General features: G+C 30.9%; 2 protein-coding genes across 2 annotated transcripts; one reads left to right on the forward strand and one right to left on the reverse strand.

Annotated features, from left to right (window-relative positions):
- Positions 1–5,840: 5,840 nt before the first annotated feature.
- LOC108327113 (uncharacterized) lies at positions 5,841–10,116 on the forward strand. Its single transcript, XM_017560842.2, has 3 exons — positions 5,841–6,212; positions 8,869–9,130; positions 9,756–10,116. Exons 1-3 carry the CDS (start codon positions 6,027–6,029, stop codon positions 9,821–9,823), a joined length of 516 nt encoding a protein of 171 aa, XP_017416331.1. The 5' UTR covers positions 5,841–6,026; the 3' UTR covers positions 9,824–10,116.
- Positions 10,117–10,623: 507 nt separating this feature from the next.
- LOC108328067 (uncharacterized) lies at positions 10,624–12,934 on the reverse strand. Its single transcript, XM_017561852.2, has 3 exons — positions 12,399–12,934; positions 11,001–12,149; positions 10,624–10,918 (listed from the first exon to the last, which is right to left on the reverse strand). Exons 1-3 carry the CDS (start codon positions 12,534–12,536, stop codon positions 10,754–10,756), a joined length of 1,452 nt encoding a protein of 483 aa, XP_017417341.1. The 5' UTR covers positions 12,537–12,934; the 3' UTR covers positions 10,624–10,753.
- Positions 12,935–16,038: the final 3,104 nt, after the last annotated feature.

Genomic DNA, 16,038 nt, shown 5'->3' on the forward strand with positions numbered 1-16,038 from the left:
CAAACCTCTTTATCCTTCTTCAAATATTAATTTCAACAAATTTCCACCTACTCAAACCATTATTTACTCTAACTTTAAACTTCCACAATTTATGTACTTACACGGATTCATTATACTCCAAATAAAACTAATATATATACCAACTACGAAGAGAAAATTTAAAATTTAGTTATGCATATGTTTTTATTTTTTGAACTTTTACATGAAATTAAAATTTATTATTATTCGAAAAATTTATACATTTTGCATTTCAAATTTTAAAAGTGAATAAATATAATATTTTTAATTTGATTACATTAAATTTTTTTTGACAACTAACAAGTAAAGTAAAAACATGTTAGATAGTATAAATAATTTAAATATTAACATAAATAATTTATTTTTAAAGTTTAAAAAATAAAATGCATTATAGATGAATTTCAATTTTACGTTAAAATTCAAGAAAAAAAAAGTATTTAACTCTTTAGTTATTCATTATCATATCTCGAAAATATCATACAATTATAATAGTATCACAAAACTCAATATGTATCATTTAATAAAAAAATAAGACTACAAATGTAACTCCTTTACCTAACCGTCACATTACTACTCGTTACTTCAACTAATCATCTCACACCATGCATATAATTCATATAGTTATAATTATGGTTTTAGTTCCTTTTGCATAAAAATTTTCAAAATAAAAATTACAATCATCAAGAGAAATTTAAACGCATTATATACATATACACATATCTACACAAAGTTGCAGACAACTCTCAACCACTCATTGCTAAGTATTCCCATATATATTATTCTTTACTTTTGTGTAATACACATGTCAAATGAAAATCACATCCAACAAGAGAGAGGTAAACTAGCATGTCTTGAAAAAACATAATCATTTATAAACAAAATATTTTTGAACTTTTTGCACTTTAATATCATATTCATCATTCACTAACTAAGTAAACTTTCAATTAATAAAATAGTAATTACTATTCTCAACATATATTCCACTTCTAAGAGGTTTATGCATTGAATTAGACACATATAAATTTTCAAGAATAATGTCCTTCTCATATGATAAGGGGAGTTTGAATACCTGTGTGATATAGTTCTTTTTCACACCACACTCTAGATGCAAGAATATAAATTGATTCTCATTAACTAAAGATCTTTCTCTATGTGAGTTTGGTAACAAGTAGATTTAGGATAATCTCGCTTAGAGTTCTCATACACAAAATTGGTGGTTGTTCAAACCGTTGTAATATACAAAAATAACATAATTTACACGATTTTTTGTAGTGATAGTATTTTCTTCTTAGAAATAACTACAATTCACATCACATAAAATAATTATAACAAACAACTCTCAGTAGAATATGGCATAAGCCCAAGATCTATTGAATTCCGGTAACCTCTTAGTAGATTATGATATAAGCTTTGATTCTACTCAACCAACAAATATCATGCATTTTCATCTCAAAAATTAAAACATATTTTATTTTAAAATATTTTCCCTTCTTCTCACTCAACAAACATACCAGCCCACCCAACAAGATAGTCTTAGGAGATTTAAAAAATACTAACACTTGCCTAGTAATCAATAGTAAAGTGAGAATTGCCAACTTGTTTGAATAGAGGTTAAAATTCTTTTCGCAATTTAGTCTTAGACGTTATTTGTAGGGATTAGGCGGTTTGTAAATATTATTGAACACCTAACGATTTTTATAAGCGTGTAGAAAGTCTTTAAAAAGATAATAAGGAAGGACACTTGTTTTTATACTAGTTCACTCTAATCTTAGTCCAGTTCTCCCTTAAAAAATATTAAGGGGTTCCTTTAATGTTTGAAAAGATTACAACGAGTTTAATCACTCATGATTTACAACAAGTATAACCACTCCTAATATCAAATGGTCCAACTGACTATTTCGTTTAACTCTCCTGAGTTAAACAAACAAGTATTTTAAATAACTTCTGATTATACAAAAATAACAAAGTGTTTTTATGAAAACAAGTACAAATAATGAATCTTTTAGAGATAATCTTTTTGCGATATACAAAGTACATGCGAAAAACTTGTAACAAAGGTTTTCTTTTTCAAAGAAAGCTTAGACGATGCAAGAGAAATAGAGTTTTGACATTGTATGTGCAATAATGATTCTTCTTGATATTCTTGTTTTCTTTTCTTCATGCGATCCTCTTTATATAGGCTTCTTTGAAAAAGATTTGTTACTTAGATAATTGACTTTCATGTAGGTGTGTAGCCTTTCGATATGAGGTCGGATGCTCTATTGCTTTTCCAAAGATAATTGTGTTACTTGTACATATACGTCAAACAGAAGGCATTGAAGAAACATTCCCAAAATATCTTCCTATCGCTTAACATTATTCTGAACCAATGCATAGATAAAGAAAACAACACAACAAAAAAGAAAGTACTATTCGTACATATATTTAAACATTAGATGTTCATCAGTGTTTAGCTTGATACGTGTACTATAGCATTTATGCGAAATATGTTTAAAGTAACATAAGCATTTAGGATTTGTTTATACATGTATAGCGTTTAATATGTCATCCTAGATGGTTCTTTTTTAATAGATGTTATTTCATTAGGCATTAATGTCAAACTTGAAAACAAGGATTACTAGATGATCTTGTCTTAATAACCTCCCCCTTTTTAATGTTTAAAAAAATACTTATGCAAACACAAAATAGGTATCATAGAAAGAATAAAAGTGAAATAAATATTGATCAGAGCATTATATTAAAACGACATGCTATATGTTTAGCTATTATATTAAAGCATTATCATATAAGAATTTATCAAAGCAATTATAGGAATATTGACCAGTTGGAGGCCTTAACAACGTTGATATGTGGAGGCTTGAACAAGGTCGAGTTATTGAGGCCTAGTAAAGCCAACCTGTTGAGGTTTGGCAAGGCCGAGCTATTGAGGTAAGACAAAGACGTGTTGGAGTCCTAAAAGAGGACAAGTTGTTCAGGTTTGACAAGTTCGTGCTTGAGGCTTAAGCGAGATCGACAGGTGTTAGGGCCTAGCTGGAGGCCTAAAAGATGTCGAGATGTGAAGGCTGGAACAAGGTTGAACTGTTGAGGCTTGGTTAGGTCAAATTATTGAGGTTTGGCAAGACCTAACAAATGAAGCTTGACAAAAACGTGAGTCTTAAAAGAGGATGAGCTATTGAGGCCTAACAAGGTCGTGCTTCAGTCAATCCTGACAAAACATTCACCTTTGAAATGATTGAAACTCCTCCAACCAATTGAAAACAAAGAACACAAGGATAAGTTCCAATTAGGGAACCCCTCTCCACCATCTTACAACTTAATATTTTGTTCTAAAGAGTATTATGTTAACTTAACTATTAACTAGAACTATATTTAATGTTTTAACTTCTTTTGTATATTACTATATATTTATATTTTTTAAAGAAAAGAGAAGAATTGAAAAAAAAATGAAAGATAACATTAAAATAAAATTTGAGTTTTCAAAGTCAAATTGATTATTTTTAAGTGTTAGCATGTTGAGGCTTAGTCCGAACATTTTGAGCATAAGTTAGGCTAAGTGTTGATTTTCTAAGGTCAAAGCGTGGAAGTCTAATACTAATTTTAGAAGAGAATATTAGTGAATTTGTGTACTTCCATCCTGTACTTTTTTTTAATATCAGTCATAGTTTATTAGTTACTAACTTTTTTTTTCATTGAATAAAAACAAGTTACTTTAATAGCATACACAGAAGATATTATGATATTATAATATAATAAAGATATAATAAAGGAATTTTGAGTCTTTTCAACTAAGGTTTGATATGAGTTTGATGATTAATTTTATTGTTGAAATGAAATATTTAATTAAGTATCAAGTTAGAATATAAAATGTTGTTTAGTGAAATCTAAAAACTTTAAATTTCTAGTGTTTGCTTCTTCTTCTTTTTTACTTATTTTAGCTCTTTTGTTTAAAAGTTCACTAATATCCTATTTTACTACTTGTATAATCCACTTGTCAAACACAATATAATTTTTCAAGTTTCTCAACTCAAAATATTTAAACCTCAATTACTTCAAAAATATTTTAACAAATATTTATAATTAGAGTGGTGATGGTGTTTGTGAACAACAAAATGAATGCTTTTCCATGAAATTAAGATAAATTGTAAACGACAAAAAGCTTCAAAACTATACAAATTCTGATATTTCATAGTAGAAATACAACTAAGCATTATTATTATCATTATTTTTTTTAATGATACCTTAAATTATTTTACGTATTCACTAAAAAATGTTGCGAATAATGCAACCATATTGTATGAATGAAGGGTCAATTGTTGTTGACATGATAATTAATGAAGATAAGAGAATGCAAGAAAAACGTAGCAATTAAGAAAGAAAGTCGTTTGTTTCTCACTCTCACGGTCTCACCGCTCTTTCTCTCAATTTCTTATTTCTTTTTCTTCCTTTCAAATCAACGTTTTTAGTTGAAGAAAGAGGAAAAATTAATTTAAATTAAAAAAAGCTCAATAACATCACATACAATACAAGTGTTATCTTTGGATAAAAACATCAAATAAATATAAAATAGTTCTATTATTATTATTATGACGGGGTGTATTCACTTTTTTTTCTAATAATAAAAATATTTTTATTACTTTTATTATTTTATAGATTATTTTTATTTATTTAATTTAAAAAATTGTTAAATTAAAAAAAACTTAAATTTAAAAATTTAGTTAAATTTAAATAAAACAATAATTTAAAGAATAAAAGAAAAATCTCTTTATTACCACTCACCCATAAAATAATAGAGGAGTGGTTACGTTTGGGGACTAAGCTTCCGTTATTGTGGAAAAGTCAAAACACGCTTTCCCAAATGGGTGTGTTTGAACGACGTCCTAATCCTATAACCAAACACAACGCGTCAGTTCATCTCAACACCATTAACTACGGATTGCATTTACTTCAGAATGAAAAAATATTGTTTTTTTAATGTAAAACAAATTAATTAACTTATCTGAATGAGAACTTAAATGAACCTTTTGCTGCTTCTATTTTATTTCTTTATTATTTTTAGTTAATTATGTAAATTGATGCATTTTGTTTTTAGATGAAAATTTTATTTAATAACACTTAAATGATTTTTATATTTTTTTTATTTTTTAAAGTTAATACTTTATATTTTTACTTATTACTTTTGTAATATTATTTTTGTTGTTCTGATTAAAGTTGAGTAGAATTAGAAGAATAAAATATGTTTAAATGAGAGGATTTATAATTCACTAATATAATAAGTATAATTAGATTACAAAATTTATGATTTTATTCTATGTTGAATTGAATTGTTTTATTTTTAATTCAATGCGTAGTAAGTCAATTGTATAAGTCTCATTGACCAAAACATTCGTATCAATAATTTTGGAAACTTTCTTTTCTTGTGAGTTTTCATTAGTTTTGTCAGCTTAAAGTTTTACTTGAATATGAAAAGTATTTATTTATTCATTATTCTAAAAATTAAAAATAATTGTTTTTAATTTCTACTATTTATTTTAAGATAAATAAATATATAGAAATTTTTTATACTTTTTAAAATTTGTTTAAAAGAATTAAATTATGTCGTGTATACAGCTAGATATTATTTTAACAATCAACTGATCTTTTGTTTTCAATACACGAGTCAAAAATGAGAGTCGCTTAGATTGTGCACTTTCCAAAAAAGTCCTTGTATCAAGACGGAAACTTCACATCCCTAAAACCTTGGGCTATAAAGTTAGTAATTGTGGAAGTGTTGGAAGAAAAAACTTTCAATTTTCTTAACGACTAGGCTCCAAGCCCGTTATCTGTAAAATAAATGGGCCTCACTAAGTCCGTAAGCTGAATCCGAATTCAAGCTCGGACGTAGAATTCGGGTATTCCACGACCCATGGACCCGCGTCGTGAACTTCGAGACCCAATTGATGAAACAAGCGATTTGTACGATGAAGAGTGTTGCTTGAACCATTTGAGCTTTGCATGTTCATTCGGCACCGATGGATTCAGCTTCTATGCAAGTAGCCACCTCAAAAAATTTTCTTTGCCCAAATGCTTCAGTGGCGAAGGTTGCAGGTTCCAAGAAGATTGCCACCGTCAATTTCAGGTCCAAATTCAAAGGATGTGAAACCAAAATCCATGTCGTTTCCTCAAATGGTTCTGTCTCTAGCTGCTCTTCGCGTCCGGTCGGTCATCTTTTTTCTTTTATTTTTTTATTCTTAAGCAGTTTTTTGTTGATCGATTTTGATAATGAAAGTTGTTTAGAAAACTTGGCAATGATGTTAAATTCCTTTCTGTACCCAAAAATCCAGTGATACTTTGTAATGATAAAATAGCTATTAAAAACATATTCATACATGAAAGACATAAATGGTTTTTTTTTATTAAGGATGACTTTAGGATAGAACAGATGTTAGTTTTTCTTTTTCTTTAGTGGTTTGTTTTTAAGATCCTAATGACTGGGAATAATGGCTCAAATTGGCCCTAGTATTGTTATTATATGCATTGGTTAACGGTTATCCCTTGCTACATTTCTCTTAGGTAGAAAAAATTATTTTTGTGTCTTAGTCTGTTACTAAGCAAAGGACTTTCTTCACATTTAGTTGTGTTGTGTGCATTTATTTATTTTTTAAATTGCTTATTCCTTTGCACTTTTTTATTTATTTTTCGCTTTTGAAAGTTTAGTATTTGCCTTCTTGTATATTGCCGAATGTATGCTGATTAAATTACTAGTTAGTCATATCATGTTATGTCATGACCTTGATCTGTTTGTACTTTGAGAACAATTCCCTTCCTTCTCTGTTGTAATTGATATTTTCAATCACTGTCTGAGTTGACGTGTGATGTGATTTATAATGATGCTTTCGTTTTGACCAAAAAGGGAACAAAAACAAGTGTTGCTTAACCTAAGATCAGAACACTTTCTTGGAGTTTTCCGTGTTTGAAATTCAGATATACACGGTCCTCAACATCATTGACAACACCTTGATCGGGTAGTTTCATTATGTTGAGCATGGTCTAGTATTTTCTGGCCTTGCATATTATGGAGTTAACTTAGAAAAAAATCTCTATGAACACATACAGAAGCAAAAACGAAATGACTTTAAGGTAAAAATAAAATGAATCAAAATCTTAAATTGAAATCAACTTATTCACCTTAACAACATATAGAAAAGTTAAGTAAGGAAGTTTTTGAAAAAAATGAGGTTTATAAGTTGATATTAGAGAAATTTGATTCATTTTGCCTCATTGATTCTCAATTGTTTTTTATCAGAAAGTTTATCCAAATCGGTGTTTAGTGCACAATTTGCTCATTGGAAGGATAGATATATAAGTGGTTGAAACATGATCAGAAGTTTATTTTTATTCTGTCGTAGTTCAGACAATATCTAAGATTCTCTGAGTAACACTGTAAGGACTTAACAATTACAAATAAATGCATGCAAGATTTATTTCTAAATATTGGAAAAATTATAAGAAGATTCTAATGAAACTGTTCCTTTGTTCAAGTTAGTAAGAGTTGAATAATAGATCACAGAACTGAACATTTCCATGAGACCAAGATTTTTGTTTGAAGCTACATCCTGATCACACCCTCAAACACAATTTCCTGTGTTAGTTTGAGATTGCTGAAATTGATCATGGAATTGTTGTGGTGGAAGATCCCATTATGGTGATCTAATCAACCAATTCTGAAAGATAATTCCTAATTCCTAGCCAACTTGAAATCTCAAGACTTGGAGCCCTACAAATTCTTGTGTCATTCATTCAACACCTCGCAACTACCTTTTCACACAACTTGAGCTTTGATCTGTGGCTGCTACCTGCTGTAACTTTGGGTAATGGTCTAGAAAGGGAGGATGGGTGATGGTTTGACCTTCATTACTTCCATTTCTGCTTTGATTTGATGTGCTTCTCTTCAGGTTTTTGTTTTTTGCTGCTAGCATGCTTTGTGCTGTTTTATTCAGTAGTCAAATGGTTTTTGGGCTTTGTTTTGTGTTTCGGATTGTGGTGATATCATCCGATGGTGTTAGCTGTTATAAAAAATTGTCAATTATACTGTAAATTGTACTCGAGTATTTTCCTTACGCATTATATTAAGTGGCATCTTACAATCTCACATATTTGTTTGACTCTTCCAATCTTAGGTAGGATGTCGATCTTGACAACATTGTATTTGTCATAGATGGTAAGAAAGTTAAAGGGATTGATCTATCAAGTTTGCATATTTAGGTAGCCTTAAATAATTTAGATACCACTTGGCAATAAGCTTTATATGTAATAAGTTGAGTAACTCCGGGATTTAATTGACTGAACGCTTGGAATTGATTGTGTTGCATATTACTTATTGGTTGGTGATTGTTCAATCTTTTATATGAACGGGCCCCTAATATTCGGTTTTACCTTGTGGACAACTGTAGTATTTTAATTGTTTTGGAATTATTTTCTATGGTTTTATCAGTGTTTTTAGGTTGTTATAGGGGAAGGGAGTATCTTTTTGTAAAATACTTTGTTCCTTTTGTTTAATAGGATCTGTGCATCCTTCTCTACTGAGAAACTGGACTTATCTCCAACACTTTTTGATATTTTTTTGCCTACTAAGCAAAGCTTAAATGTCTTAATGTGTTTTATAATTATAGATAAAATTCTCTCATGCGTCTATATAAAAGGCCAGGAAGGATTAATATGTTAAAAGAGCTGGATAATTTTTCTGATGGGGGATTATAAGGCGCTGTTTTCCTTGGATGGATGTTCAACGATATTGGAGAGCTTTTTTCATATTACTTATGCAGAAGTTTGGTGTGAATGGATGTCTCAGCTAACTATTTCCTTATATTTCAGTCTGTGTCAAGTTTGAAGGCAGATGATAACAAACGCAGAAGTAATCTTGAATCTCTGTTTTGTTATGATAAAGCTATTCCAGAAGAAATAATTGAGAAGCCTATTGGGCTATCTTTGGAAGAGAAATCTATTGGTAACAATCCCCGATGCACTGATTGCGAGGCCAAAGGTGCTGTGCTTTGTGTCACTTGTGCTGGTTCTGGTCTATATGTTGATTCCATATTGGAAAGCCAGGGCATAATTGTTAAAGTTCGTTGCTTAGGTATATTCTTTTTCCTGTTCTTGCAAACTTCTTTAGTATGTGCTTGCTGCAGGACCTCCTACACCTTACTCATGTTTAAACTGTATTTTCTGTGTTTTAGTTATGTGGTATTGTTACCAGTAGCATTTTTGTGTTTGTCCCTTATGCGTAGAAGCTGTTCTCTGATGGAACTTCCTTGATTTTTTAGTTGGACAATTTTAGCTTAACCTTTTATTATGGCTTGCCTAGATGAACAACTGGAGTTTGGTCTTCTATGAGGACTTTGAATGAAACAAGTTTGCAAATTTTTAAATCTTTTTTTGGCATGTAGAATTAGTATGACTTAAACTAAAACATTTTTTTTTTTGTGGCTCAAATTTGATGTAACACTCCACTAATTGCTAGATTAAATGGGTTGCATTTGCAAAAATCATAACCATCATAATCTAAATGTGTGATGCATAGTATCTTTATTGGTGGAAACGTTTTCTGCTGCAGTTAGCTTTCTGCACCACGTGCAGCTGTGATCCTACACTGCAGATTGTGGAATCATGTTCTTATTATTTTACATGAAAAAATGTATTGACTTGTGCAGTTGTATTACTGTTTTTGAATATGTTTTTATTTTACAACTATGTCCATGCAGGCTGTGGGGGAACAGGCAATATAATGTGTGCAGAATGTGGCGGACGAGGTCATCTGGGACCCAAATGATCAAGTCCTGACCTTTTTTAATTTTGTTGTACCACCAATATATAGTCTTTTGGCTGATATTGCATGTAACCATTTTATTTTTATTGTTTTGTAAATCAAGGAGTCTTGATGACTGAAAAAAAATAAGATATTTACAAAAATCTCTGCTATTCCTAAAGCATGAGCTTGTGGTCAGATCAGATGACTGTCATATTTATTCTTAATTATTCGATTCCTCGAGGCACTTTATTTTGCTCACAGTGATGATTACTTGTAATAATACTTTTACATGAAAGATACATACAGTTGATTTATTTCTTTAAGGAAAATGTTTCATGCCCCTTTGATTTGTAGAATTGTGTGGAGCTACTTTATTAAAGATATTAATCCTGTGGTGCATGGATTCTTTTCAGGGAAAAACTTGTTTTTGGATTTTACATTTTTTCATCAAATCTGGTTTTGATTCTTATGTATTCAAATAGGTTGATTTATTTCTTACGCATAAAGGGGCCGATTTAGAGGTTGAGTTAGATTCTTTCCAGTGCCAGCATAGATTAATCCTTCGCTATAAGCTTTGGAATGATACGTGAACTACGGCTATGAATCAAAATAAGTTCAACTATTTTCAAAAAGTCAAATAAATGATCATCAATTTAATAATATACGGACCAAAATTAAGTTTCACAAACAAAAATATAAGGATTAAAATTATATTTTTCTTATGTTTTATGTGATACATGGTTTTTGTTGTTTCAGTTGTACTCTATCAGTTATGATTATCGTATCAGTACTAACTGAATGGAACTCTTGATCATTGCATATGTATAAAGAACCATCAGTTAGATTTATCATAATTCAAGACTACAATCAAATGAAACCATTCTATACAACACAAAATTTCCCTTCCAATTCTTGGGTTGAATGAGCTAACTTGGTTTACTGTTCTTAGCCTCAGCTGAAATTATCAGCTCTGAATATTTGCAGAGCTTGAGATCTGTTAAGCTGCTCCAAGCGTACTGGAATAGTGGAGTCAAAATGAGTGCTCTGTGGATTTTCTGCGTAGGCAACATAGTAAGCTGCAACGCAAGCTTGTGCCCATGCTAAGGCCAATCGACACTGCATTAGCCAATAGCATTTGGTAAGGGTGAGGCAGAAGATAATTAGTATATGATATTGCAATCGATTATATAGTTCTTACCATGAAATAGCCAATGAGGAAAGCATAAATGGACACTTCTGTGGCATAGCTCTTGTGCATTACAAGACTCCAAATTCCACTAACTAGACTACATATTGCACCTGTGCCAACCCCACTAAGGAAACAGAATACTCCAGTGAGATCCAAGTCTATGAGTTCTACCAATCCAACTCTAACGAACATCTCCCAAGTATCAGAAGATGCTTGCACAAACCCTTTGTTATAAACTCCAACGTGCACAAAACCCCATCGGTTCCCACGGATCACAAGAAGAGATGCAATCCCCATATAGCAACTGACACAGGAAAACATGAACTCATCTGTATCTCCTCCAACCAGACTTGTGGCTCGTGCAAAACCCCGGAAGAGCACGATGATGGGAACCAAGATCGAGCCCATGGAAACACATCCAGTTAAGTGTTTGATTGTGTCGCAAAATGCAATTCTAGTGTCCATGTCAACTCCTCCAGAAAAAGCCATATACTTGACCCTTGAAATTGTGATATACATTGCGTTCTTCAGAAACTGCATAGTCCATCCTAGGCTCAGCAAGATCAAGAAGATGAAAAAGGCTGATAGTTTGGTTCTGTTTTCAATGGCTCTTGCTCCTCCAATCCCAGCCACCAGGAAACAGCAGTAAAGCAGTCCAATGAGGATTGAATAAAGGGTTAGCCCCTGGGTTTTGTTTGGAGGAAAAGCTATGGAAACTGACAAGATTCTGGTGCCATATTCAAATCTGGGACTGGCCCAACAACCATAGAGGGATTGGATCAGTGCAGAAACCAAAGCAAGTACACCAACTGCCAGACTCACTGCAGTGCCAATGCATATAAACATAATTCCCATTGCGCATGTTAGCAGGGGACTCAGCCAAAATGCTAACCTGACTACCCTTGTGGATTGGCGTGCAGTGATGCCTTGCCATGTGAAACCAACAAGTCCAGCACATGCTGTTGAAGCTAGAAGTGGGGGATACCATTTCTGAGGGTGGAAATGGTGGGTGTGAGCGTCAGAGACAAGACCATATATGACAAGGAAAATCACCAAGACTGCAACCAAGAAAAAATACAAGTAAAACAGAATCTGGAAAACCCTTCTTGCCGCTTGACGCGCCACCGTTGTTCTATCGGGAAAGTTTGAAACTTGTGCCTGCACCAGAAATGACCAAGTTGACTTTAGTTTTTTCAACCAGGTGATATGTAACAAATGCAGTCCATGTAAACTGTAATTTACATAAGAGATTTCTGTTGATTAACAAGCAATAGTACAAACTCAGATTTCTATGAGAAATGGATGTGTCGGCAGCAGATAAACTCGATTGAGAAGAAACACCAAAAGAAGAAGAAAGAGGCAAAAAGAAGTTAAAGATAACATAAAGAACAAAGAGAGACACAAAACCTTGATGGGGACTGTGAACGGAAGCCTTTGCTGTGGAACTTGTGCTTGGATTTGGATGCTCTGTGATTGTGTGGTGGTATTAGAATTGTTCAACATGGCCATGTTGACTTGCAATATAATATTGCATATGAAATGCATTCACAAAATCACATTTCAATCCCCCCAAGAGCCGAAAATGAACCAACCCAGATGGAAAATCTGAATTCTTGGCGAAGAAACCATAAAATATGGCTCAAATCTTGTATTGTTGCTCTCATTCACACACACTTGCTACACAAGCAATTGACTCTGTCCTCGTTCTTCCCTCAGGTCATCTTAACAAATTCTTTGAATGGAGTAGTGGGGTAGTGCAGATGCACGCTGATGACGTGGTACGGTGATGCACGGTTTATGGTCCACGCTACCATATTTCCTGGGAAAAATAATGCCTCATAAGAAGAAAAAAACAAGAGTGAAATGAAGATAACTTTTTTTTTCAAAGGGAGTGATTGTTTGTTCAGTTCACCTACTAGTCTTAACTAATTTCATGAATGGGTGAGACACAACGATTTAATAATGAGCTATAAGTATCACTGAATATTTCTTGTTTGAACAAAAGTGTCATCTGATTTTGAAAACAAGTTGAAAGATATCAAACCAATCTTATCCAAAAGTATATATTTCAAATCTGACATTTAGTTTGTTTGACTTGAATCTCACAGTTTTTAATTTTTTCCAAATTCATTTCAAGTTACTTTGAATCTAGTCAAAATCTTTACTTTGATAAATATCTCGTTTTATTCTCCTATAAAGAATATCCATACCCCTTTTGCTTTCCATAAATTTGATTTAAGCATTTTATAAATAAGGAAAAATACCAGAAGAAACTTGATTATGCAGATAATTTCAGGTATGGATGTATGGCATAATTATATTATTATGATTGTTATTATCATTATTATTTATTTGTTCTTCAGCGGGGGTAGGAGATGAAAATCAGATACTTGTGTGGGAATGATGACAAATAACATTACTTTCTGATCATTAATGATTATTGTCCAACTATGAAAGACTTAACGTGCGTTAATGCTTTTAATAACTCATTAAATTGTTCTGTTAGTTAATAACTCATTAACTAAATTTTTATAAATTAATATTAGCTATTTATCCATCAAAAGGTTCAACTTTCAATTATTAAAGTTTTTAAAATTTCTTCAAATAAAATAGAGATAAAATAAAATAATTTATATGAATACAAAATTATTAAAATAAAATAATTTTTCATTAGACCCACAAAATTTAACTGCAACTAAATGTGTGATCTTATCACTATCATTTTTATAAAAAAAAAGTATAGTTAACTATAGAACTTAATTTCTATATCCATTTTCAATGGCAATTATTTTTTTCTTGAGTTCAAAGCATATATAAATAATTTTCTGTATGACTTTTAAATGAGTAGCAAAACTTCTTAAAGTTATGTTTGAATTGTTAACAGGGTGACGTAATTGTTATTAAAATGTACTGGCAGAGAGATTATGTTTTAATTATTTTTCTTAATAGACTCATTACTTTTATTACATGAAAATTTTATTATAAAAAGAAAAAATACATGAAAGATCAAGTCAAATTTATGATAAAAAGACATTACAAACATAGACAAAAATATCTATCATAAAAGAACAAAGTAAATCCATCAAGGGAAAATTGTAAACTAATGCGGTTAATCGCTCAATAATAAGCATATAAAATTTATCTTGAGTTAACATTTTCACATTCTAAAATATTTTTAAAACTCATTATTTCTTCTCAAAAGTTCTTGTTTTTTAAGTTTAATTTTAACTTTTTTTACCTACTCCTACCTGATTTCCTTATAATTTAAAGTGGTTCATCATATCTTCAGTATTAGAATCATCCCTCTCACCAAACATGTTAGTCAATTTAGAAGCTAATTTCAATTCTTTCGTAAAAGAGCTTCCTTAGAGGTTAAAGAATTAAGAATGGTGTCAGAATTACTATGAAGTGAATTGAGATTTTGTAAACTCTACAAACTATTGACAATACGAGTCAAAGAAGACATATAAGCCAATGAATCAAAATTCATTGGCACACTACCACTAATAAAAACATCTAGATTCTTAACAATAGAAAATTCATGAACAATATAAACATTATCATGGTTTGACTCAGATGACCCCACAGGCTCAACCATAGGCTCCTCAACAAGCTCCATTAGGGGCTCCACGATAGGCTCCAAAGTAAGCTCCACAATATCCTTCTACAGGCTTTAAAACCAAACTTATAGATTCTTTATTCCTATCCTGGACACTAACCACGTTAGGACGATAAAGTTATTGTATTTTTGCTCCAACTCTTTGCTTCCAACCAAAAATTACATTAGCATCTTATTGTAATCGTCTACAATTAGATAGATCACAACCAATCACTTTACAATTTGAACAAAAATGAGACAATTTCTCATACTTCACATTCAATGTTTATATTATTAATGAGTATTTTAATTATTGATAACTCATGAGTCTAAGTATTACATTAGACACATGAGATATAAGGATGAAGACTCATTGTCTTGTCTTGTGTTTAGATAAGGAATTTTAACAATTCCAAGAAAATGAAATATATGATATTTGAGATATTTACAATTGAATTCTCTTCATTTTTTAAATAGCTTGTTTGAGTGAAATAATTGTAATATCTTAATTTTTTTTTGGATAAAACAATTTAACTTCTCTTTTAAGACAAAATTCTATTATAAAAATTTGAGACAAAATTCTATTATAAAAACAATTTAACTTCATCTTAAGTTGACTTAGCTTGACTTTTGGCTCGGGCCAACTCATCTCGAGTCTTCTTGACGGTGGAATCGGTACAAGTCATCTCGACCTTCGATCCTAGACTTGGGACGACTTGTCTAAACCCGAGATGACTCGACTTTACCATTGACTTAGACTAATTTGTCTTGACCTTCAATTTGAGCCTAGTTGTCATGACCTAAGACCTAAGCCTAGGAATGATAACGAGATGGAGCGAAAACGAATTTTGCCATCTCATACTCATCCCAAAAGAAAAAAATTAGTCCCTATATGTATACCCAAACACATGGGTATGAAATTTTTGTCTCATCCCTATCTCGACTGGGTAACGGGTATACCCCTATACTTATGTCCATGCCGATACTTGTTTTCTTAGTGTTTTAATATAAATTAATTAACTTTTATAAAATTATAAAAAATTCTTATAGAGGAAATATAATATTATCAAATATTTAATATTAAAATAACATATTCTCATTTCTTCAATATCAAATATTTAGAAAGAAATTATAATTTTATAGATTTCAAATTCGAGTGTCAAATAAAATTTTATGAGAACGAAATGATTTATTAAATTTACATATATTAATGAAACAAAGTTGATAAAATTTAAAAATATTTTTAAAAAATTACAAACAAAAACTGTGTACTCAAATTTAAAAGTATTTTAAATGTCTCTTTATTATCATTCTTTAAATTATAATGAAATTTTTTTTCTATACATTAATAAAAATTATAATACACTACTTGAATGAAATCACAAAAGAAAAATAAAAATTCAACTAATAATTATTAAAATTTAACATAATCTTTCATCTTTTGAACTT

The sequence above is a fragment of the Vigna angularis genome, chromosome 2 (assembly GCF_016808095.1).
Source record: "Vigna angularis cultivar LongXiaoDou No.4 chromosome 2, ASM1680809v1, whole genome shotgun sequence".
Taxonomy (NCBI): domain Eukaryota; kingdom Viridiplantae; phylum Streptophyta; class Magnoliopsida; order Fabales; family Fabaceae; genus Vigna; species Vigna angularis.